This window comes from Bos indicus, chromosome 1 (genome assembly GCF_029378745.1).
Source record: "Bos indicus isolate NIAB-ARS_2022 breed Sahiwal x Tharparkar chromosome 1, NIAB-ARS_B.indTharparkar_mat_pri_1.0, whole genome shotgun sequence".
In the NCBI taxonomy this organism is placed as follows: domain Eukaryota; kingdom Metazoa; phylum Chordata; class Mammalia; order Artiodactyla; family Bovidae; genus Bos; species Bos indicus.
The window spans coordinates 46,509,943-46,535,799 of record NC_091760.1 but is presented as its reverse complement, the minus strand read 5'-3'; the positions used below and the strand labels follow the sequence as shown (position 1 = coordinate 46,535,799).

The 25,857-nt window shown below is 38.7% G+C and overlaps 1 protein-coding gene across 7 annotated transcripts in view; it reads left to right on the top strand.

The window, feature by feature from the left end:
* The window catches only part of IMPG2 (interphotoreceptor matrix proteoglycan 2), a 78,311-nt gene that overhangs the window by 28,409 nt on the left and 24,045 nt on the right, over window positions 1-25,857 (top strand). For all 7 annotated transcript variants that reach the window (XM_070790608.1, XM_070790693.1, XM_070790567.1 and 4 more), the window contains 4 exons: window positions 5,708-5,766; window positions 8,678-8,698; window positions 16,777-17,021; window positions 18,737-18,822. In XM_070790608.1, coding sequence (XP_070646709.1) covers window positions 5,708-5,766; window positions 8,678-8,698; window positions 16,777-17,021; window positions 18,737-18,822 — 411 coding nt within the window. The remainder of the gene's footprint in view (window positions 1-5,707; window positions 5,767-8,677; window positions 8,699-16,776; window positions 17,022-18,736; window positions 18,823-25,857) is intronic.

Sequence of the window (25,857 nt, the reverse complement as noted above, 5' to 3'; positions counted from 1 at the left end):
TTGCTGAAGTTGTAAATTTCCCATGTTAACACTGGTTAAAGGTAGGTTTAAGACTTAAGCTTTCCAGCTACTTGATTTGGTGAGTAGTGATTTAGCCATTTCTTTAGAAAGCTCTGTGAAAATTTCACCAAAAGATGAACTATTTCACTGAAACAAAGTTTTGTATCCATTTGCCATATGCCAACAAATAAATGCTATTTCCAGCTTTGGCCACACAGCCAAGGAAGAATGTGTTCTGTGGCATGGTTTTTACTTGACAATATTTGGAGAAATGAGCATCTTTGAGATACTATATGTAGTGTGTTATTTTCCTTGAGGGAACAATAAATTTAATTTCTTTTCATTTTGTATTTGTTATTCTTTTTTAAAGGTGAACATTTTTGAATAGTTAATGCATAGGTAGTATGAAGCCCCAAGCTCAAGGGACAAAAGGACATCCAGTGAAAAGTAAATTTTCCCTTTTATCTCTGTTCCTTGGTTAGAAGTATTTTTAAAAGAGAGTTTCTTTACAGAATTGTGCATTAGACCATCTTACAACTTTACTTTCTGGAAGAATTCTATCTAGGGACTTGAAGTTGAGATTTTTTTCAAGATACTGAGGGCCCATCTCCTCTCTCTCTGTCAAGTGAGAGGGTACATTAGTCCTCCTGTTTATTTCTTTTCCATCCCTCTTGATAGAGTTTTCTGTGGCCAAGATTTTTGATTCCATTACCTCGGACTAATTTCCTTCTCTAGACATTGTGTCTAGATGAGAAATAAAAATATACATCTCTCAGCCAAGCAGCATCATTGCAGCCATCAGACACAGGGAGTGTGGGCTAGACAATTAATTTTCCTAGCTGTGTGGCCAATTTGTGAGGCTATATGGTATGTGGAAGAAATGTCAGCCAGGCCAGTGTCCATTTGGCATCAGACAGTGTCTTGGATCAGCTCTTTGGTTCTCTCTGCTCTTGGATTAAGGAGCCTTTAATAAACCTCCATGTTTGGATAAACAGTTGTGCTAAATGACTGCATATTTAGAGAAGGTGTAATAAACACTCTGAAAAACATTTCCAGCAGGGACTTTATGAGGTAGATAGCTATTGGCTCAAGGTGATTTGAGGGTGATGAAGGATCAGTTCCTTCTCTGGCCTATTTCTACATATGGGTCCTTTTACATGGAATGATATGTCTACCGATAGCCACTTCCCTGTGTGGAGCTGCAGAGTCAGGGTTGTGTCTCTGAAAGGTCCTGTCTCCACATATACTGCAAACTAAAGGAGACCCTCAAGCTCTCTCCCTTCAGGACACAGTCATGGGAGTTGTTCTTTCAGTATTATTTTTTCGGGTAATGCTGGAGGGAGAAAGAAAGCCTGCTTGGGAGGATTGAGATTCAGGAGCTGTTACATTTTTTTTTTTTTTTTGATAAGCTGAGAAAGATAAACTTGGGGTGCCACCAAGAGTGACATCAGAGAGGGAAAGGTCATTGTGATAGGCTTTGGAGTGTGGATACCTGACGACAGCCACAGAATCAACACCGTGTCCTCGCATAGTGCTTTGTGTTCTGCAGGCTGCTGTGTGTCAGTTTGCTAACAGCAGCCAGGTGGATAATCAGCTCCATTTTATAGATGAAACCCTTCTGGGTGAGTAACTTGTTCGTGATCATTTCAGCTTCTAGGAGTGGAAGGGAAAATCAGGTCTCCTCCTTCCTTTGAAACTGTTCTTTCCTTTATATCATACAGAGTCCCCTTCAATTATTTTTTATAATTTTATTTATTATTTATTTCTGGCTGTGCTGGGTCTTTGTTGCTGCACAGACCTCTCTGGTTGCGGTGAGCAGGTGCTACTCTCTAATTGTGGTGTGTGGGCTTCTCACTGCAGTGGCTTCTTTTGTTGCAGAGCGTGGACTCTAGAGTCTGCAGGCTTCCCTTGTTGCAGCCTGTGGGCTCAGTAGTTGCGGCTGCTGGGCTTCAGAAGGCAGGCTCAGTGGTAGTGGTGGTGCATGGGCTCATTGCTCCATGGCATGTGAGATCTTCCCGGATCAGGGATTGAATCCATGTCTCCTTTATTGGCAGGTGGAGTCTTTACCACTGAGCCACTAGGGAAGCCCCAAGTCCCCTTCATTTTAATTCAGGTGAGAAGCTGTGGTGAGCCTCACAGTTCTCCCACTCCTGGTCCCAGTTATAAAATCATATTTATCAAAGGAAAGAGGATGAGGCATGTGATTCAGTAAGAAGAGTATGAGCTTCAGTGTTAGAAAGACTGATGATTGAATGAATTCTGATTCAGTCACTCACCAAATGGATGATCCTGGGCAAATTAGTTGATATCTCAGTCTCAGTTTCCTCAATTGCATAATGGGGAAACTGTGTATCTCTTGCGATTGTTGCAAGGATTAGAAGTAATATTTCAAAGCACCAGGCACATAGCAGTCACTCAGTAAATTGTACCTGTTATTAATCTTGTTGCTAATAAACTGGAATGACTTCTTACAGCTGGGCACCTATGTAGTAGCTAACTGGGTGTGATGAATTAGAAAACATGTTTAAAGTCAAAAAATGGCAAAGCCCCAGAAGAGATGGGTTTGTTGTTGTTTACTCACTAAGTCATGTCCGACCCAAGTTCCTCTGCCTTTCACTATCTCCCAGAATTTGCTCAAATTCATGTCCATTGAGTCACTGATGCCATCACATCATCTCATCCACTGCCACCCTCTACTCCTTTTGCCTTTAGTCTTTCTTAGCATCAGGGTCTTTTCCAGTGAGTCAGCTCTTTGCATCAGGTGGCCAAAGTATTAGAGATTCAGCTTCAGCATCAGTCCCTCCAATGAATATTCAGGACTGATTTCCTTTAGGATCAACTGGTTTGATCTCCTTACAGCCCAGGGAACTCTCAAGAGTCCTCTTCAGCACCACAATTTGAAAGCATCAATTCTTTGGTGCTCAGCCTTCTTTGTGGTCCAATTCTCACATCTGCACGTGACTACTGGAAAAACCATAGCTTTGAGTATACAGACTTTATTGGCAAAATGGTGTCTCTGCTTTTTAATATGCTGTCTAGGTTTGTCATAGTTTTCCTTCCAAGGAGCAAGATGGGTTTAGTATTAATAACAACATGCAATAACACTGCATTTTGCAGCTAATGAAGTACTTTTAGCTATGCTCATCTTAATCTTAAGAACTGATATATTTAGTGGGCATTGAAGCATTAATACTATGAAAGAAGACTTGTGCCTGGCCACTCTGCCAGTGAAAAATAGCCGAGACTAACTGTCAGTCTTTGCATTCCTAGTCCTGTGGAGTTTATCCCCACCCCCATCCTCTAAGAATTAGCACTTCTCTGTTTTCTCTCAGAATAAAACAAGGCGAATTATTGTAGCCAAAAAATTTCATGGGTTTGGATTCTTTATCCACAAGGCAGAGGGATTTTTGGTGAACCAAGATTTAAAAAAAAATCTAATTCTCCTGATTTTATGAGAACTTGGTTTTAAAAGCAGGTGCCCAGAGATAGCTCCAGTTCAGTTCAGTTCAGTCGCTCAGTTGTGTCCAACTCTTTGTGACCCCATGGACTGCAGCACACCAGGCTTTCCTGTCCATCACCAACTCCCAGAGTTTACTCAAACTCATGTCCATCAAGTCAGTGATGCCATCCGACCACCTCATCCTCTGTCATCCCCTTCTCCTCCCACCTTCAGTCTTTCCAAGCATCAGGTTATTTTCTAGTGAGTCTGTTCTTCACTTCAGGTGGCTAAAGTATTGGAGTTTCAGCTTCAACATCAGTCCTTCCAATGAACATTCAGGACTGATTTCCTTTAGGATGGACTGGTTGGATCTCCTTGTTGTCCAAGGGACTCTCAAGAGTCTTCTCCAACACCACAGTTCAAAAACATCAATTCTTCTCTGCTCAGCTTTCTTTATAGTCCAACTCTCACACCCATACATGACTACTGGAAAAACCATAGCTTTGAGTAGATGGACCTTTGTTGGCAAAGTAATGTCTCTGCCTTTTAATATGCTGTCTAGGTTGGTCATAACTTTTCTTCTAAGAAGCAAGTGTCTTTGAATTTCATGGCTGATTTTAGAGCCCAAGAAAATAAAGTCCGTCACTGTTTCCATTGTTTCCCCAACTATTTGCCATGAAGTGATGGGACCAGATGCCATGATCTTCGTTTTCGGAATGTTGAGTTTTAAACCAGCTTTTTCACTCTTCTCTTTCACTTTCATCAAGAGGCTCTTTAGTTCCTCCTTGCTTTCTGCCGTAAGGGTGGTGTCATCTGCATATCTGAGGTTATTGATATTTCTCCCAGCAATCTTGATTCCAGCTTGTGCTTCTTCTTCCAGCCCAGCATTTCTCATGATGTACCATGCATATAAGTTAAATAAGCAGGGTGACAATATATAGCCTTGGCGTACTCCCTTCCCAATTTGGAACCAGTCTGTTGTTCCATGTCCAGTTCTAACTGTCGCTTCCTGACCTGCGTACAGATTTCTCAGGAGGCAGGTCAGGTGGTCTGGTATTCCCACCTCTTTAAGAATTTTCCTATTTGTTGTGATCCACGCAACATAGTCAATAAAGCAAAAGTAGATGTTTTTCTGGAGCGCTCTTGCTTTTTTGATGATCCAGCGGATGTTGGCAATTTGATCTCTGGTTCCTCTGCCTTTTCTAAATCCAACTTGAGCATCTGGAAGTTCACAGTTCACATACTGTTGAAGCCTGGCTTGGAGAATTTTGAGCATTACTTTGTTAGCATGTGAGATGAGTGCAATTGTGCAGTAGTTTGAGCATTCTTTAGTATTGTCTTTCTTTGGGATTGCAATAAAAGCTGACCTTTTCCAGTCCTGTGGCCTCTGCTGAGTTTTCCAAATTTGCTGGCAAATAGCCCCAAAGTCCACTAATAACTTCTCCTGTTCTGATGTTAGCCCCATAGTGACTTAACCTAATGAGACCGTCACCTTCTGAAATGTTGTGGGTAAAATGTTTGATTTTGTTAAATGTGTATTTGTACAGAACCTCATATTTTTTGGTATTTAGTCCAATCTATCACTTCCCCCTGCTTTAGTCACTAAGCTCATACTGGTTTATGTAGTCTGATTTTAGAAACTTGGTGATAAAACTGGTTTCTGCAGTTGTGATGCTCATAAATTGATATTTTGACCAGTCACTGCTTTATAACTTCCTCTGTCACCACCAGTCAACAAAGCCTAAGCCCACATGTGCAGATTTCTTTCTTATGTTGGCTGTGTTCACAGTCCTTGGTGTCATAGGAACAGGAAACAGATGCCACCAGACAGTTTACACTCACAGGAAATGAACACCTGTCTGTGTGTCAGTGTGTGCTGTGGCCAGATTCTAATCCATACAATTACATTTTAAAATGTTATTACAGTTTCTTTTGAAACTAGTCCTTTTTTTCACATTTCATCACATAAGGGAAAAAATAGTGTTTTGCCAATAAAAGTATGTTTTTTGTAATTTGGAAAAAATTAATATTAAAGTAAATCAAAACCTTAAAAAACAAAAATTTTAAAATGTGGCAGGGTTGTGGTAAAAACTATTTTGTAACACTGTAACAATTAGAAATTTCTTAGCTTTCTAATCCATGTATATCCGTGTATGTGTACAAGTTTCTAATACTTACAAACAGTGCACTTTATATTCTACTCTTAAAAACATTTTGTGTGTGCTTTTTTACATTTCTACGTAGTTACAAATTTTTTATTTTTGATAGGTGGAAAATGCATTTACTGGGTTACCAGGCTACAAGGACATTCGTGTACTTGACTTTAGGTAAATAGACTTTTAAAATGCATAGGTTTTATAGCAGTCTTTATTTCAAATGGATTATCCTTTTGTGTTTATTGTATATACTTTTAACAACAGTGATGAAAAAATTACGTGGATTCTTTAATTTGGTGTTCTTTTGTTAAATTCTTATTCCTAATTCTGGTTTTTCAGATGAGGAAACCGAGGTAAAAAAAGGCAAAATAATACATTCAAGGAGATATGCTAGATCTGTAGTTGGGCCAGGGTAAGAACTTAGGAATTCATGTCTCCAACTTGCTGCTGAGAAGTTATGTGTTTTTATTTGGCACTGAGGGGAACCTGGATAAGGTTAGATGTGATCTAGTATGCTCCTAAAGGCTCATCAGTGCTCCAGTGAGGTCCCTTTGACGTCTTGATGTATAGTCATTCTGGAGGGGATGTGTTAGCAGCATAGCAATTCTAGGTAAATCGGACACCTCTTTTTAGGACATTGCTTCCCTGTCTAAGACCTGAAGCATCATACTCGTGCACATTTTATTGAGTGAATACTTTGTACTGGCCACTTTACATTCCTGAGTTCACATAATCTTCAACTCTTTTAGCAAAAATATTGCTATTAATACTTATTTTGAAGAAAAACAAATAGGTTTAGAAGGATGAAGTATTAGCCCAAGGTCAGAGAGCAGAAGAGGGATTTTGAAACAAAGTGGCTATCTTTATATCTCTGGCTGTTACCCAGTGCTAGACGGAGTCCTCTGAAGCTTTGGAGCATGTGGATGGTGACGGTGGCCCAGCTATTAGATGCAGGGGAGCACGGGCTTAATTGACAGTGTCTACATCTTAACTTTGGCATAGTCTTGTCACAACTTCTGAGTTTTCCAGAAATAACAGCAAGCACTTACATAGCATTTATAGTGTGCCAGGCTTTCTATCCTTATTAACTCATTTAATCCCAATAGCCGTATTGTGAGATAGTTACTGTAATCCTCATTTTTTTTCTGGTGAGGAAACCAGAGCACAGGAAATGTATGTACTTTATCTAGGAACTCAGCTAGTTATTGATGCAGAGGCAAGGGCAAGCATGGTAAACTGACCCTCCATCTCCTCTCATACCATGACCTGTCTCCCCAGTTCAGCCATAGCACTTTGCAGGAATACTGTCTCCAGTTGTGACTAAAGCTCACATGAGAAACTGAGGCTTTTGAAGTCCTCTCTCATTTGATAGCATATGAAAGGCAACATGGCCTTTGAGATCAAGTTGCCTAGGTTTAAATCCTGCCTTTGGCACTTCTGCTTGGATGGTTTTGGGTAAATTAACAAGCTTTAACTTCTTATTTATATAAAAAAAGGTAATATATACAATTTATATGAATCGTGCTTTATTTAAAAATAACTTTTGAAATGCTTTGGGTAAATTATTTAGCGTTTTTATTCCTCAGTTTCTTTACCTGTAAATGGGGATATTCATGGTCCTTAATGAGTTTTCAGGAAGATTGAAAGAATTAATTTTTGTGAAATGTATAGCGTAGTTCTTGACATATGGAAAGTCCTTTTAAGTGTCTGATACAGAAAATCAATAAATAAATATTAAAAACTATGCAGTATCTTATAGGTTAGTCAATTTGGACCTTCCCCAACTCCTTGGAATCCTACTATACATTATCTGATTTTCTTTTCATTAATTTTAATACGACTTAACATTAGTATTGTAACATTGTATACATAACACATAACATTTAACATTGTATCCCCCCAAAAATGTTATCAATTTTGTTAATGCTAACAGCTGGAGTTCTCTGCTCATTTACTGAAAAAAGTCTATTTATAAAGTGATAACCACGTATTAATTGTTTAAAAGTATTTTTAAGAAGTTTGAAGACAGTAAAGACTATAGATTTTAAAATAGAATACTTTCTCCACCTTTGCTTTCTTCCTTCATTGTACAGGTATTTGTCATTATCTAGTACTATACACAGAAAAGGCAATGGCACCCCACTCCAGTACTCTTGCCTGGAAAATCCCATGGACAGAGGAGCCTGGTAGGCTGCAGTCCATGGGGTTGCTAGGAGTTGGATACAACTGAGCGACTTCACTTTCACTTTTCACTTTAATGCATTGGAGAAGGAAATGGCAACCCACTCCAGTATTCTTGCCTGGAGAAGCCCAGGGATGGGGGAGCCTGGTGGGCTGCCGTCTATGGGGTTGCACATAGTCGGACACAACTGAAGCGACTTAGCAGGAGTACTATACACAGAGAAGGCAATGGCACCCCACTCCAGTACTCTTGCCTGGAAAATCCCATGCATGCAGGAAGGCTGCAGTCCATGGGGTCGCTAAGAGTTGGACATGACCGAGCGACTTCCCTTTCACTTTTCACTTTCATGCATTGGAGAAGGAAATGGAAACCCACTCCAGTGTTCTTGCCTGCAGAATCCCAGGGACAGGGGAGCCTGGTGGGCTGCCTTCTATGGGGTCGCACAGAGTCGGACACGACTGAAGTGACTTAGCAGCAGTACTATACACGGAGAAGGCATTGGCACCCCACTCCAGTACTCTTGCCTGGAAAATCCCATGGATGGAGGAGCCTGGAAGGCTGCAGTCCATGGGGTCTCTAAGAGTCGGACATGACCGAGCGACTTCCCTTTCACTTTTCACTTTGATGCATTGGAGAAGGAAATGGAAACCCACTCCAGTGTTCTTGCCTGGAGAATCCCAGGGACGGGGGAGCCTGGTGGGCTGCTGTCTATGAGGTTGCACAGAGTCGGACACGACTGAAGCAACTTAGCAGCAGCAGCAGCAGCAGCAGTACTATACAAGCATTTTCATTTGAAGAAACATTTCAGAGGAAATACATTAAGAGCTTGTACTTTGATTAATTATATGACAATTATAACTTGCTTAAACTCTGCTTAACACTTTCCATTTTTATTTTCAGGTCCCCTAAGGAAAATGGCAGGTAGAGTACCTTTTGACACTTTCTGTACTGTTGACCTAATTAGGAAATAGTTTAGAAAATATGGTAGCCCTAGGTCTAAAGGAACATGGCTCAGTTCTTTTATTACTTCCAGTATCACTGTCCAACTTTTTAAAGATCATTTGGCAAACATTATTTGTTAAGAGTCATATATTAAGTATTTTATACTTTTTCACACTACATAAGCTCTCTCATATCTGTTCACTTGGAAGTAGTGTAAACGATACATTGAAAATGAATGAGTGTGGCTGTGTTCCAATAAAACTTATTTATAGATCCTGAAATATCACTGTCATATGGTGTTCACATGTCACAAAATGTTATTTTGAGTTTTTTCAACCATTTAAAAATATAAAATCCATTAACTCATGGACAGTGGGCTGGAGTTAGCTCATAGGCTGTAGTTTACAGACTTCTATCATAGACTGCTGACTAACAAGTACTTGTATTTTTTAATCTCTTAATTTTTATTTTAAAACTTTTATTTTTTTGAGGTATAGTTGATTTATAATACTATATATGTTTCAGGTGTACTACATCGTGATTTTAAAGGTTACACTTAAACTGCATTTTTAGTTATTATAAAATATTGCCTATATTCCCTGTGCTGTATAATTAGCCTTTGTCAAATACTTTAAAATACTAAGTTATGCTTAATTTAAAATTAGTATAAAAATTGGCATTCATAAAGCACTTTCAAGTATACAGTTGTCATTGAGTAATATAACTGTCATTTTAAGTGGTAAATGAAAAGAAGAAAGCTGATTTCTATCACAGTTCATTTGTGAAAACAGTTGCTCTCTGGAGTGTCTTAGAAGCACAATCTTAAAAGCATAGTCAGTCCCCTTTGTGAAAGTTGCTTGTCTTTTTGTCTTTGAATTCAAGTTTGTTTAAAATTTACTTTCTCTTGAAAGATAAATAATAATAATATAGAATATATGAAGCAAATTCATAGGCTAAGCATAGGGATGTTTAGAGATAAAATAACATTTCTTCATTTAATTTTTTAAAAAATTTTAATTTTTTTATTGAAGTAGAGTTAATTTATAGTATTAGCTTCAGATGTGGAACACAGTGATTCAGGGTTTTATAGATTTTATTCCATTTGAACTTATTATGAAATATTAGCCATATTCTCTGTGCTGTACAGTATATCCTTGTAGCATATTTTATACATAGTAGTTTGTATCTCTTAATCCTCTACTCCTATCCTGCTCCTCCCCCCTTCCTCTTCCTACCAGTAACCATAGTTTGTTCTATATATCTGTGAGTCTGTTTCTGTTTTGTTCATTTGTTTATTTAATTTTTTAGATTCCACATATAAGTGATAACATAGAGTATTTATCTTTCTCTGTCTGATTTATTTCACTCAGTGTAATACCTCCAGATCAATCTATGTCATTTTGCCTTCATTTATATAAGATCAGGGGCTTCCCTGGTATCTCAGTCAGTAAAGAATCTGCTCTGCCTGCATTGCAGGAGACAGATTCCATCCCTGGGTCAAGAAGATTCCTTGGAGAAGGAAATGACAATCCACTCCAGCATTCTTGCCTGAGAAATCCAATGGACAGAGGAGCCTGGTGGGCTACAGTCCACATGGTTGCAAAGGGTTGGACACAACTTAGTGACTAAACCACCACCACATATAAGATATAAATATAATATCTTACATTTGCAAAGGGCTTTCTGACTTCCTCATTTTCGTTTATATTATTTTAGCAAGTATTTACTAAGTATCCTAAAAGACTATGCTGTGAAAGTGCTGCGCTCAATATGCCAGCAAATTTGGAAAACTCAGCAGTGGCCACAGGACTGGAAAAGGTCAGTTTTCATTCCAATCCCAAAGAAAAGCAATGCCAAAGAATGCACCAGCTACCGCACAATTGCACACATCTCACATGCTAGCAAAGTAATGCTCAAAACTCTCCAAGCCAGGCTTCAACAGTACGTGAACTGTGAACTTCCAGATGCTCAAGCTGGATTTAGAAAAGGCAGAGGAACCAGAGATCAAATTGCCAACATCCTCTGGATCATCAAAAAAGCAAGAGAGTTCCAGAAAAACATCTGCTTTATTGACTATGCCAAAGCCTTTGACTGTGTGGATCACAACAAACTTTGGAAAATTCTTCAAGAGATGGGAATACCAGACCACCTGACCTCCCTCTTGAGAAATCTGTGTGCAGGTCAAGAAGCAACAGTTAGAACCAGACATGGAACAACAGAGTGGTTCCAAATCAGGAAAGGAGTATGTCAAGGTTATATATTGTCACCCTGCTTATTTAACTTCTATGCAGAGTGCATCATGAGAAACACTGGGCTGGATGAAGCACAAGCTGGAATCTAGATTGCTGGGAGAAATATCAATAACCTCAGATACGCAGATGACAGCACCCTTATGGCAGAAAGTGAAGGAAAACTAAAGAGCCTCTTGATGAAAGTGAAAGAGGAGAGAAAAAGTTGGCTTAAAGCTCAACATTCAGAAAACGAAGATCATGGCATCTGGTTCCATCACTTCATGGCAAATAGATGGGGAAACAGTGACAGTCTTTATTTTGGGGGGCTCCAAAATCACTGCAGATGGTGACTGCAGCCATGAAATTCAAAGACACTTGTTTCTTGGAAGAAAAGTTATGACCAACCTAGACATATTAAAAAGCAGAGACATTACTTTGCCAACAAAGGTCTGATGAAAGCTATGGTTTTTCCAGTAGTCATGTATGGATGTGAGAGTTGGGCTATAAAGAAAGTTGAGCGCTGAAGAATTGATGCTTTTGAACTGTGGTGTTGGAGAAGCCTCTTGAGAGTCCCTTGGACAGCAAGGAGATCCAACCAGTCCATCCTGAAGGGAATCAGTCCTGAATATTCATTGGAATGACTGATGTTGAAGCTAAAACTCCAATACTTTGGCCACTTGATGCAAAGAACTGACTCATTGGAAAAGACCTTGATGCTGGGAAAGATTGAAGGTGGGAGGAGAAGGTGACAACAGAAGATGAGATGGTTGAATGGCATCACTGAGTTTGAGTAAACTCTGGGAGTTGGTGATAGACAAAGAGGCCTGGCATGCTGTATGCAGTCCATGGGGTCGCAAAGAGTCGGACACGACTGAGCAACTGTACTGAATTGAACTGGGAAGACTAGACTGTTAAAACATAACTGAATTCTGATGTGAACCCTCTGGTCAAAGAATGGTGTTCAGTTGCTGAGTGCTGAGTTTTCTATGGGGACACAGAGAACAATTCAATATGAAGCCATTTGATTTTATGATAGAATTCTTAACCTAAGTACAGTTTCAAAAACTGTTCAGTATTGTCGGATATTAACCAGTTGGTGGGATTTATTCACAACTTCTTGGTATTCTTTTATTTTGAGCTGTGTATGAGTGAATGTGTAGCATATGAGTGAATGTGTAGCATATGAGTGAATGTGTAGCACAGAAGTAGTCTATGTAATATATATATATATAACCTGTTTCTATACGTAAGTATTTATATACACATGAAGTTTTCTGTTTGCTTTGTACCTCTTTCAAGTTGCACACATTATTTTAAGTTAGTAGGACCCATTTGAAGTGAATCAACAAAATATCTGCCTGGTGTCCACACTTCAAAAATTCAACTCCAGGCCTTGTATGAACTTTCTTCCTAATAGAAGTGTGAGAGAAGAAGAAATATCTGAGTTTCTTGAAATACCTCTGGTTTGATTGATCGTCATGAGATGTAATATTATTTTTTCTATTTAAAACTTGCACACGTCAGACAGCCAATGAGGACATTTGAAGTGAATAAATTTCCCCTCCACATGATTGATGTCTTTGGAAATAGCAGTCAGAGAGACTCTCCTCTATATAGCAGTTGTTTCAGTGTAGTTTAGAAGGTGAAAGGTGATGCTGTAGGGACGGTTGGTTAATTTGGTGTTGCTGAGTGCAGAAAGGCAGCCCAGCTTTCTTCAATCAAATAATGATTTGTCCCCAGTGTGTATCCTGCATCTTATGTACTTCCTTGTTCTTCTGGCTTATTTTTATTCTGCTCTTTATCCTGAGATATCTCTGTATTGCATTTACCATGCCAGAACTAAGTCTGTTCTGGGTCATGCTGAAGTGAAGTTCTCGAATCTGAGAATAGATGATTTTCTGATTCCTCAAGCATTTCTTTGATTTCTCTTTCTAGGACAGAAACTTGATAATGAATTGAAATATCTCTGTGAGGCATTTTATCTTCTTTAATGAATATATCTTTACCAGACAAGGTAGATGATATTAGAAGTGTTATTTTTAGATGTCCAAGGAAAACACTGGGAGAAAAATTATATTTTGCCAGTAAAGAGTAAGACCACTAATCTAACCCAGACTGCCTGATTTGCACAGATTTCTTGATCCAGAAACATTTCTCTTGATCTTCTCCTTATGATGTTTAAAAGTCATGCAAAGCACATGATGGGCTCTCAATAAGAGCTTGACTCGCCTTGTCTGATTTTCTGTCGAGTCCAGGAAGCAACTGGAGTGCTAACTGGCACAGCCATTTCCTCTCCTCCATTTTTTTCCCGTTATCCCTGGTTCTTGTCTTAGAATCATGTTAACAGGTTACTAGGTTGGGCATAGATCCCAGGGAGAAGCTTGCCTTTCTGGAGATGCAGGCATGTGCCATCCCGCAGAGCTTGGAAAGATCATGCTCACAGAGTTATGTTCTGCCTGTGAAGTGGTGTCCCTAAAATGATTACTCAGAAGACAGAAATGTATGAGGTTAATATGCATGCTCTTTAGGGTGAAAAATGTGTGTACTCAGTTTCTTCTGTCTTGTTGCAACCCATGGACTGTAGCCCACCAGGCTTCTCTGTCCATGAAAATTTCCAGGCAAGAATACTGGAGTGGGTTGCCATTTCCTACTCCAGTGGCTTTTCCTGACCCTGGGATCAAACTTACATCTCCTGCATCGGCAGGCCACTGCTCCACCTGCATATTTAGAGACTGAGCACCCTTCCGATTAAGTCAAGAATATCACATATTGTCATTTAAGTGTCACAAAGTCAATGGTTCTATCTGCTACATTAGTGAATAAAACTAACCATTTGTTTTTTCATTATTTTCAAAAATATTTATTGAACTACTAGGAGCCAGGCATTGTGAGGGATGTTTAGGACACACGTGGTGTGGTGAGTTCTGACCAGTAGGTGTCCCTCTTACTGTTCAATTTCACATTGGGGCCATCGTTTTGTTTTTTTTTTTCAGACCATATTTTACTGAATCTATTTCTTTACAAAAGGAGATCAGGAGTTACTCATGAATCAACATGTTCTGACATGATAAATTAAGGGATTGAGGGAATTTAGAGATGACAAGCAGATGTCTTATCACTCAGCAAGGCATCCAAGTGTTGAGATGCTCAGTTACCACTGTAAGGTTCCCTAAAGCACACCATTGGAAGTGACAGCTTATCAGACTGGGGAGGAAAGCCTTATTGATAATACTCAGAGTGGGACAGGAACATTGTGCCTCACTGCTTCTGTGGTAGGCAAGGGGTAACACCTTCATGGCGTCCCCTGTAGACCCAGGGCAAGTCCAGAACTGCCAGAGTTCCCAGGAAGAAGAGGTCTCCTAAGACCAATTTATGCTTACCAAACTACAAAATATAGTGCATTCTCTAGGATGCTGATTGATCTATTTAAAGCAAGAAATGTATCTGCCAGCTGACTAATTATTGCATTGGCTTAGCTCATGCATTCTTTCCCCATAGGACAATCTGTAGGAAATTATGATCGTAAGTTCTTTTGCCAGCTTGAGATCAGAGAAGGGAAGTTGGGTGATCCTAATGGCCAATATCAAAGTCATGCTAGCCTATTGTAGCTATCTCCAATCTAGGGTTCTGTGTTACAAGGAAGCTACAATGCACTGTTACAGGCTTTTCACTCATAGTAAGATAAATTAGTTAGGTAGCCCTTTTTCTAGACTCCATGAGACCCCTCTCATTATTCTGACATTTTTTTTATTCTAAAGACATGTGAATACCTTAATTAAGGCTGGAGTTTTCTCTCTCTAGTCAGGCAAGTATAGATTTCTGTTAATTTAATAGGCATTGAATGCCAGGTACCAAGTCAGACATTGGAGATAGAAACTCAAGGACAGACTGCAAGGCATTCACTATAAACAAAATCTTTTTACAAAACAGCACAGTCTATAATCAAGGAATATATAAGTGAATCAGAAGAGGAAATGCTTTTTTGAGTGATTTGGTTTGGGCATCGTTTTGCTCCTACAGAATGTCTGAAGGTGGCAGATTATTTCCGTGCACATCTGCCTTCAGTGGTTCATCTTTGAGAGGGTGGAGGATCTTTGAGAGGGTGGTGCATCTTTGAGAGGATGGAGGATCTTGGTGTGCTTGTAGGGTATTGTTTCTGATGGCTGTGTCTCACAGACTGGCTGGAAGTGAGGGTGATGAGTAGAGCAAAGCTGTTCTCGTGATGACTTTTTTTTTGTTAATAGTTTAAAGTTACTGAGTGTAGTGTAGTCATTCAGAATGCTGGTGCCAGAGTCAGGCAGATCTGTGTTTGAATCTTGACTTTACCCCTTTATATATTGTGATATTTTAGGCAAGTCTTCTTTAAAGCTTAGTTTCTTAACAATAATCTGAAGATAATAAAACCTTCACATTTGTTATGAGTGTTAAATCAGACAAAGCCTGGGACATAACCTGTCATTGTAAGCACTTACAAAAATGTTAGTTTTTAGCTGTTAGATAAGTCTGAGTTGGTCTATAAGGTGTAGTTCTATTGGTTTAAAAATCTTATATTCTGATGTTTCTTCAAAATGATTATTTAAGAAAATGTCAAATGACATATCAAGTCCTACTTATTTATTTTCACTTTATCCTTTCTTCCAAGAAATCGTCTCTTTGTTTGCCTGTGGAAAGATAGTGAAAAGGCCCCATTCCCAGACAAAGTTATTTATTAACACTTTTCAAAATTTTATTCAACTCATTAATGAGGGAGCCAGCAGAAAAATGAGAGGTAGTTTCTAGAGCATTTGGAAGAAATATATATAGTTAACTGGGAAAGGAATGCTAAGTTAGATGTTGTTGCTATTTAGTCACTAAGTTGTATCCAGCTGCTTTTGACCCCGTGGACTGTAGCCTGCCAGGCTCCTCTATCCATGTGTTTCTCAGACAAGAATACTAGAGTGGGTAGCCATTTCCTTCTCCAGAGGATCTTCTCAACTCAGGGATCAAACCCATGTCTTTTGCATTGGCAGGAAGATTCTTTACCACTGAGCCACCGGGGAAGCCCCGCCAAATTGGACTAATTTGTTAGTTGTATTAACTAATTTGCTAAATGTCCTATAGGCAAGTAAAGTCGTAAACTTTGGAGTTATCATTCCTAGTGGGCCAAAAAACCATCACTTCTTAGTAAGTTTTTTACAATGCACTATTAAACTTTATGGGACTGTAAATTGTCTGGGCTATCAAAGAAGAGACTTAGATAGCTGTCATATTAGAAGATATTCTAGCATGATATTTTTTTTAAAAACTCACAACTCATCAATTAGCTTTATTTCCAAATAGTTCATATTTTCCTTTCACAATAGATAACTGTTTCAGTTCACAGTCATTAAGCTGCTTTACTATTTCACTCCCCATTGTGGAGTACATAAATCGTCCAGCAACAGTACTGAGATATAAGAGGATTTCCCATTGTTGGGTGGAGTTAGAAGGTTTGGTTTGGTTTTTTTAAATCAGGGAGGAGAAACTCTAATAGGGGAAGAAGGAAGCTGACTGAGAGTGAAAAGGAACAGTTGATTTTGAAGGAGTGAGAACATGGGGGGAAGAAGATGCTCAGGTATTATACAGGCTGGCTCTGTGGCCTCCGTGTTCTTAGAGCTGTAAACTCTCTGTTTTCTGGAAGGAGAAGGGTATGGCTAAATGTTGCCATCCAGAGTCTATGGAGAATGGTGATGGAATCCTTGCCTTATGAGACTCTTCCTAGGTCTAATGTTTGCTCTCCATGGCTTCAGAGTTCCTTTCTTTGTGTTTCCTTGGCAGGACCTAATCTGTTTTTCTTGTCATCCACAGTGGCATAGATGTTCACTATGCAGTTACCTTCAATGGGGAGGCTATCAGCAATACTACCTGGGACCTAATTAGCCTACATTCCAACAAGGTGGAAAACCATGGTCTTGTAGAATTGGATGATAAGCCCACTGCTGTTTATACAATTAGTAACTTCAGAGATTATATTGCTGAGACACTGCACCAGAATTTTTTGCTGGGGAGCTCTTCTTTGAATCCAGATCCTGACTCCCTTCAGCTTATCAATGGTAAGTTGTATAACCATTAAGTCCTTGTATGGTTTTAGTTTCTTTCCCAGTATATTCTCATAAAACAAAATTCCCAATATATATATGGTTCTTAGCACTCTCTAGGCTGCATCATACAGAAAACATCCTGATATGAATGGTGCTTTAGCTTTATTTCCAGATAGTTCATATTTTCCTTTCCCTGTTTTAGTTCATAGTCATTAAGCTAATGACTATTAGCCATGCAGCTAATTCAGGTAGATTAATCAGGGGTTTCTGGTGAATCAATGGCATGAGGATTAAGATATGCAATAGGCAAAATGAGGCTGTTTAGGATACTAAATCCATAAAGAGCATAGTGAGGTCTTATTTTTATGTGGAGCTACCTTCTAGAAGGTGTCCTAGAAAGAGGTCAGTAATTCACAGCAAGTTTAACAAAAGCTTTAGGATATCCAGCACAAACTAATTCAGGTGCTTTGCCTTTCAGTAGATACACATTTCAATTGCTCAGAATTTTGTTCCTAAAATACATTTCTGTTGTTACGCCAGCTTCAGAGTTCTGAATGGCTGCAGCTTCCTAGGTAACTTGATCGTCATTAAAATATATATTCATCTTTGATTTCACGCTACTGGTTTTCCATAGAAGACAAGTTAACTGAACACACTGTCGAGAAAAAGTTTTGGAAAGTACTTATTTTCCAAAAATAAAGTTTGATTTTTGATTGATCCCTTTATGTCAGTGCAGTGAAAAGTGAAAGTGAAGTCACTCAGTCGTGTCTGACTCTTTGCAACCCCATGGACTGTAACCTACCAGGCTCCTTGGTCTATGGGATTTTCCAGGCAAGAGTACTGGAGTGGGTTGCCATTTCCCTCTCCAGGGGATCTTCCCGACCCAGGTGTCAGTGCAGTAGGAACAGGTAAATACAGAGATTTTGCTTCTATTTTTGGTGTATACACCAGATCACCTTTCTCGCAACCCCTTCTTTTTAATTTTTATTGATTCCTTCTCTCCTCCAGGAAAAATCATTCTATTTTTTGGTCTGTGTTCACATACATTATATAAATGCCTCTCATATTGTTTTATTTATCTCTCTGACATAGGGAACACTTCCACAAGAGGAACTTGGCTTTATTAGTGTTTATAGCCTCAATATAATCAAAGTCTATAGTAACTAGTGAGGTTTCAGTAAATCTTACTGAGTTGAATTATATAATCTACTCTCTTAACTTTGTGACTCTTTAGTATTGGTATAGTGATAAACTCTCTGGTGTCTTACCCTATTTTTCAAAGGTACTCTCTGCCAAAAAGGAAATAGTTTTGCTGCCAAAAAGGAAATAGTTTTGTATAATTTTCTCCATTTTTGGCATCAGCCAAATGAATTGGAATTTCAGTTCAACTTTCTTATTAAAATGAAAAAAAAGTCAATTTTAGAACAGATACTTCATGGGAATCCTGAAAAGAGTAAAAAATGCTTGAGAAAGGAAAGAAAATAGGAGTGTTCAAAATGTAACAATGGGAAGAATATTTATGTTGGAGTCTTATAATTTAGATAGATGGTGCTAATATAAGTAAAATATTTGAATAAAGTATCAAGCGTTTTCTAGGCAAGATCCTTCCATTTGTTCTACCCAAATCTAAGCTTATAAAAAGGAAGAACTTGGTTTTTAATTGTCTCTGAACCTTAAACACAGTAGTGTCTCAACTAAAAATTTCTTTAATGTTATTCTTTCTTTAGTGAGAGGGGTTTTACTTCCCCAAAGTGAAGACCAAGTTTGGAACACTCAAAGTTCAAGTCTTCAGCAGGCCCTACCATCTATTCTGGTAAGTATGTTTCTGTGTTTTATGCCTAGAACCAGGCTCTAAAACTTCTCTTCTTTGTACACCTGCCTGCTTACTTTGGCATCATGGATTTCCCAAGCTGTTCCTATTTCAAATATTCTCTTACATCATCCTTGGAACATTATTCATAGTTGTCAACTCATGGACCCAACCATGAGCAGATAATTTAAGCCTTCTGCAGTGGTTAAATGAAGTCCATACGTTCAGCATTGCCAAAGTCCGCAAATGGTAGAAAGGTTATTTGTGGTTCATACTTGTTTGGTGATAATTAAACTGTAAGTGCCCACTGAGTTGTTCTCTAAAAGTTACCCAGAAATGTAAATTTGATGTACATAGGTACAGAGTATAGCTTTTTGTTACAGGGACTGTATTGAAGAAAATGTTTATATATTCCAGAGCCTATAGAACAGTGTACGTATGGAAAAGAGAGAAAGAAGAGTAAAAATAGTGCCTGGTTGACAAATGAGAAATATTGCGTGGGACTCTAAATCAGCCTCCCTTTATCCTGGGCAGAAAATATTCCCATTTGCACAGAAACAGCATGGAATGAACTTTTTTTTGTTGTTCCTACCACTCAACTCCCCTGGGCACACTTCTGTCCCTTCTAGCCTCCACTTGCCATGACACCTACCCAGAAGCAACCAGTCAAAAAGAAAGTAGCTTCCTGCAGTGTCGGTAGAACAACCACCACAATACCACTAAAGACCAAACTGTCTACAACGATTCCAGGATCTTCTGTTATCACATGGTTGCACCCTGGACATTCCCTTCTTCTATATTCCCCACTCCTTCTACCCTCTTGATACTTCTTTTCTGTCTCATATGGCAGAAAAGAAACTAATGTTAAATTAATTTCAAACATCTGTTTCTTGGCTTTCATCCAGCAGTGGAAATTTAGAAAGTCTGCCTCAAACTGGCTTAACCATCAATATGAGCAGCCATTCCTTCTGCTCAGGTGTAGAGCAACTCAGTTTTGAAATGTGGAGTCACTGAAAATACTCTTTTCACCAAGTTCCATAATGGAGAAAAAAGGTTAGAGGGAGATTGACATCAGAGATTACATTCGTTTGGTGTTTGTTTATTCATCCACTTACTCATTCAAGTGTATTTATTTTGTCCTTTTCATGTGCCAAGTGCTGGGGAGACTAAGATGAATAAGGTGTGGTCTTGCCTACAAGAGGTAGTTTCCAGTCTGGTGGTGGTAGACAGACTTGTACACAAATAAGGTGGTGCTGTCATAGGCGTTCATTCAGGGTGTGGTGGCAGGGAGTGGTGATCCATTGCAAACACATGCCTCTGGCCTCTGTTCCTTCTGATCCCATTCTGGTCAGGGCTTCTTTTCTTTTCTTTTTTTTTTTAACAGTTGTTTTGGGCTACTTTATTTATTTATTTTTTACTTTGCAATATTGTATTGGTTTTGCCATATATCGACATGAATCTGCCACAGGTGTACACGTGTTCCCCATCCTGAACCCCCCTCCCACCTTCCTCCCCATACCATCCCTCTGGGTCATCCCAGGGCACCAGCCCCAAGCATCCTGTATCCTGCATCGAACCTGGACTGGCGATTCGTTTCTTATATGATATTATACATGTTTCAGTGCCATTCTCCCAAATCAACCCACCCTCTCCCTCTCCCACAGAGTCCAAAAGACTGTTCTATACATCTGTGTCTCTTTTGCTGTCTCTCATACAGGGTTATTGTTACCATCTTTCTAAATTCCATATATATGCATTAGTATACTGTATTGGTGTTTTTCTTTCTGGCTTACTTCACTCTGTATAATAGGCTTCAATTTTCATCTACCTCATTAGAACTGATTCAAATGTATTCTTTTTAATGGCTGAGTAATACTCCATTGTGTATATGTACCACAGCTTTCTTATCCTTTCATCTTCTGATAGACATCTAGGTTGCTTCCATGTCCTGGCTATTATAAACAGTGCTGAGATGAACATTGGGGTACACATGTCTCTTTCCACTCTGGTTTCCTCAGTGTGTATGCCCAGCAGTGGGATTGCTGGGTCATAAGGCAATTCTATTTCCAGTTTTTTAAGGCATCTCCACACTGTTCTCCATAGTGGCTGTACAAGTATGCATTCCCGCCAACTAAAGAAGACATACTGATGGTCAGGGCTTCTGTCACCACAGATCTGTGATGATAACTTAGAATGATGTAAAGACACAAATTTTATATAAGCCAGGGTTTGCAAACTTGAGATGATCTGACTAGATATCCAGCTATAGGCATGTGCTTTGGGGCTATTTTTTTAAGTCAATTTTTAAAAATTAGGAGATTTTTTGATAAAAATGCAGATTTTTCAATTTCTTTTGAAAACCGGAAGATCCAAAATCATTGTTTACATTTTCCATTGCAAGAAATGGCTAGAGCTTGGTTGAAAGAGGCTGCCCGTTTAGTTATGGCAGACACTGACTAACTGTACTCATTTGTTCATTTATGTTGCTTGTTCTGTGGGTCTATTTGCATTTAAGCCAACTCCTTGGTTTTTCAGTTTGAGGAGACATTGGAATGTTAATGGTAATAATAAGACATGAAAGAAAAGTATGATTAACTAGAAGTGTCTGGTTATTGCTTCTCCCCTTCCTCCCCCTTCTTCCTCTCTGTCCTCTCTACTCTAATAGAAGTGAGGTTTTTGTTGTTTCTTTTTTTAACCAGATTTTATTTTTAGAAATTATTTTAAAGGTAGTAATTTGGGGATATTGAATTTGATGCCTTTTGGCCTTCTGATTTGGAAAATCACTTGTTGCACAGTGTGCTTCCTATAGCACTTAGCAAGCTTTTCAATTGGCATTAGCAGAACTGAAACTGGCCAATATAATATTGAACCTGTTGATATACTACATTGAGTTAAAAGAAGAATTCGGGAGTTGAATTTGTTACTATGGGAACATCTATTCATATAAAAATAAATGAAGTGCTATTCCTGGCATGTATGTGTTTACCTTTCAAAATATATGAGAAAGCTTCATTGCCATGCCATTTTTTTTTTTTTTTCTTAAGGGGGTACTTGTTTGGAATAGATGGTCTTCTTTCTTTCTTTCTTTCTTTTTTTTTTTTGGTCTTCTTTCTTTCTTTAAAAAAATCAAGTTGTTTTACTTCACATTTTATGTTGCTTACCTGTGGCTTAACTTTCATTACAGAATTGTTTATTATTTTAATTTTTAGAAAATGAAAAGGAATTTAGTTTACAGGTATATTGAAATCATGTATATTGCTTGAGGATTTCTTTTTCATTGAGGATTCAACTGCCTTTCCTAATATGTGTCAGGTCGTAGGCTCTTTATGATAAAACTCAAATTCTTAGGTATAGGTTGAGGAGCTTAGTCATCTCTCCTAGAATTTTGAAAAAATGCACACCTAGAATTACAACAATATAAATATACCTGACTCAACTGGAAGCACAGGTGGCTTTAATACATTTCTAGAAGTGGTTTTAGATAATTAAGAGGAAAGCAAATGAATTCTCTGGTATGGTATGATTCTTATCATCATAACAGCTTTTTTGAGGGACAGAACTTAGTATTGACTAAATGGCTTTCTTACTTAAAATTGAATACATACATAATTTTAGGATAATAGAAAAAAATGAGAAAGGAAGAATTCCCTTATATACAAATAGCTTCTATATTCAACATAGCAGACATTTAAATATTAGAAAATGGTCTTTCCTCCTTTCTCTGCTCTTTTTTCACCTGAGTCTTTTGGATCTTTGCACACATGCCAGCCTGAATGAGAACTGACTGCCAAATCTGCTAGCTCTAGTTTCTCCTCTGGAAATCCTTTTGCCCTCTGGGTATATACACTTGTACGTATTCTTCAACAAAAAGTCCTATATGGTGAGTGAAACCCAAGGACAGAACTCTAGTAACTCAGAATCTAGTTCAGATTTTTTTTCTCTATTTTTTGTGACTGTGGGCCTTTCCTGACTATGAACCTCAGTTCCTTATTTTTAATAGGCAAGTTTTGACTAAATGATTCTTAAGAGTCTTTCTAGTTATAAAATATGGTACTTTTATTATGTTCACATATATGTGCATGCTCTGCCCCCCTTCCTAACATAAGATTTTTGTAAACCGAAGGATGGCCTTATAAAGTACTAAACCTTTGGCAAAACAAAAGCTTCTATTTGTTTTACTTCTACATTCTAGACTTCAATTTGTTGTCTTTTCATTTATTTGGAATTGAACTCTGGAATTGCTGTCTCCATCTGGGCAATTCTTTTTATTTCCCATTTCTTGAGATATAATTGACCTAGAACATTGTATAAATTTAAGGTGTACAAGATGATGATTTGAAGTACTTATCACAGTAGAGTTAGTTAACAGCTCCATTACTTCACATATTTATCTTTTTTTTGGTGGTAAGAACATTTAAGAGTTACTCTTTAGACAAATTTCAAGTTTATAACAGTACTGTTAACTATAGCCACCATGTTGTACATTAGATACCCAGAACTTATTTGGCTTATAGCTGCAAGTTTGTACTCTTTGACTGACGTCTCTCCATCTCCTCACCCCCAGCCCTTAGAGAACACAACTGTTTTTATGAGTTTGGCTTTCTCAGATTCTATGTGTAAGTGGTATCATACAGTATTTGACCTTTTCTTCTGATTTAGTTTACTTAGCATAATGCCCTCCAAGTCCATTCATATTGCCATAAATGGCAGGACTTCTTTCTGTTCCATGGCTAGATAATATTCCATGGTATGTGTGTAACGCATCTTTATCCATTTATCCACTGATGGACACTCAGGTTGTTTCCATGTCTTAGTATTCTGAATAATGCTGCACTGAGCATAAGAGTACAGAGAACTCTTTGACACACTGATTTAGTTTTCTTCAGCCATATATCCAGAAGTGGGATTGCTGGATCACATGGTAGTTCTGTTTTTAATTTAAACTGTATACTGTTTTCCACAATGGCTATACCTATTTACATTCCCACTAACAGTGCACATGGGTCCCTTTTCCACACACCTTTGCTAGCACTTTTATCTTTTTTGAAAATAGCCATTCCAACAGGTGTGAGATGATGTTTTGTTGTGGTTTTGACTTGCATTTCCCTGTTAAAGGTGATTTTTTAATATCTTTTCATATAACTATTAGAATATTTTCTTTCTGTTTTTCTCAGACCTCCTATGGATATACCTTCTGCATGCTTCTTGCTACCTCTTGTGGCAGATTTCTTAAGTTTGTGTGCCCTCTCTTGATCCTGCAGTGCACCGGGCTGAGTGATGATAGCTTTCCTTTTGCTTTCCCAAGGGAAGTGCAGAAGCTAAAGTTTGTCATCTCTCCCTGGCCTATAGATTCAGGATGGCTTTCTGTTCACTAGCTGTCTGCCAAAGCTCGTTCTCTCTGCCATGGGAAGGGCATACAAGGAACCAGCCATGGGGTGGAGCAGGTGTGTGTGGGGGTGAGGCACACACAGTACTGGAGGCGCCCGTGGGCTATGGAAGGGGGATCAGTGGGCAAAGCGTTTTGGCAACTCATGGTCAGGCCTCCTGATGGAGTCCGTCATGCAGTTAGTAGGATCTGTATCCCTTTAATACGTTCAGAGTCCTGGCTGCTCTTCTTTCAGCCACTTCCCATCCCCTAGTTGTGCATCTTACAACTCAGTACTCTGGACAGAGTGAGAGAAATACAAGGACCTGCACAGCTGGGGCGGCCAGAGACTAACACACTCTCACTTTCCTCTGTGCAGAAATCTTGTGCAGAGTGGTGCTCTCTTGGCCATGGGCTGTGTTGCCATGTGGGAAGGATGAGGTGGGTAAAGTGAAACTGTTTAGCTTACCTTCAACAGTGTGTCTGAACTTGGATTTAGTGGTATTTTGGGAGCTACTCTTTTGGACTCTTGGACTTCCACAATGGTTCTCTCATTTACGGGTGATTGTCCAAGTTATTGTTCTCCAGTGGCTCCCAGATTGTGTCCAAGAGGGGCTGGAGCTAGTTCATGGGCCACCTCAGGTCCACAGTCAGGGCTGAAGTCTGTATGCTTATTACCCTATGTGCCAGGTGGGCCAGACTCCTTCTGGGTCCCTTGGTATATAGTACTGAATCCTGCAGCTCCCACAAAGTCACTTTTGTCCACAAAGGGTGAAAATTGCTGTTGTTGAAAGGGGAGTATGAGTTGGGGTTGTCTTACTCATTCATCTTGCTGACATCACTCTTGGCTCATTTTTGAGGACCCAGAAACTTTTAGACTCTCTAGTCAGAAATATAAGGCAACTTTATGTATCTGTTTGGTGCTAGGTTATATAGAAGCACCATGTACATAGGTCAGTGATCACAAGCTGCTTTCCCTATATAGAGTTTTGAAGTTATGAAGGTTAAATTCATTCCTGGTGATGACATACTCTTAAATACTAAAATTTACTAGAAAAATGCCAGAAATCTTTCCCATGATTTAAATCATCTTTTTGGCCTTACTCATGATTGATATCCTCAGTTTCACTTCTGATGAGAGAATTCCCAAAAGGTAATTTCTTATCCTTAAATGGTTCTTTTTTTTTTTTTTTTTAATATATCATTTGCAGCAGTTACATCTAGTCTTTTGAAGATGGTCTTCCTCTTCCTTTGATATATATTTTGCTTTTCTCTATATATTCAGTTCATCAGACTCAGATCACTAGACTCCAATCTAATGCTCAGATGTGTCTTTGTCTAATTCCTCTTTCTGACCAAGTCACATTGCCAAAAATATATACTAATATTGCACCATCCCCTTTTCATCACTTCCCTCTTTACTCTTTAGATTCTTTATTTCTAATTAAATTTTGCCAGAATGATATCATGTTTGGTTCATGTTGTTGTTTTAATCCATTCTCTTCTTTTTCTGGCCATTTGTATTTCATCACATATCTTGTAATCACCTTTTGACAAAAATGATGCAAACTTTTATGGATATTTAAAATACATTGCACTACAGAACATGGCTCAGTTAGGGTTTCAGTGGTAGCAGAACCCCCTGGATAGTAGTGTGAGGTTAAGGGAATGAA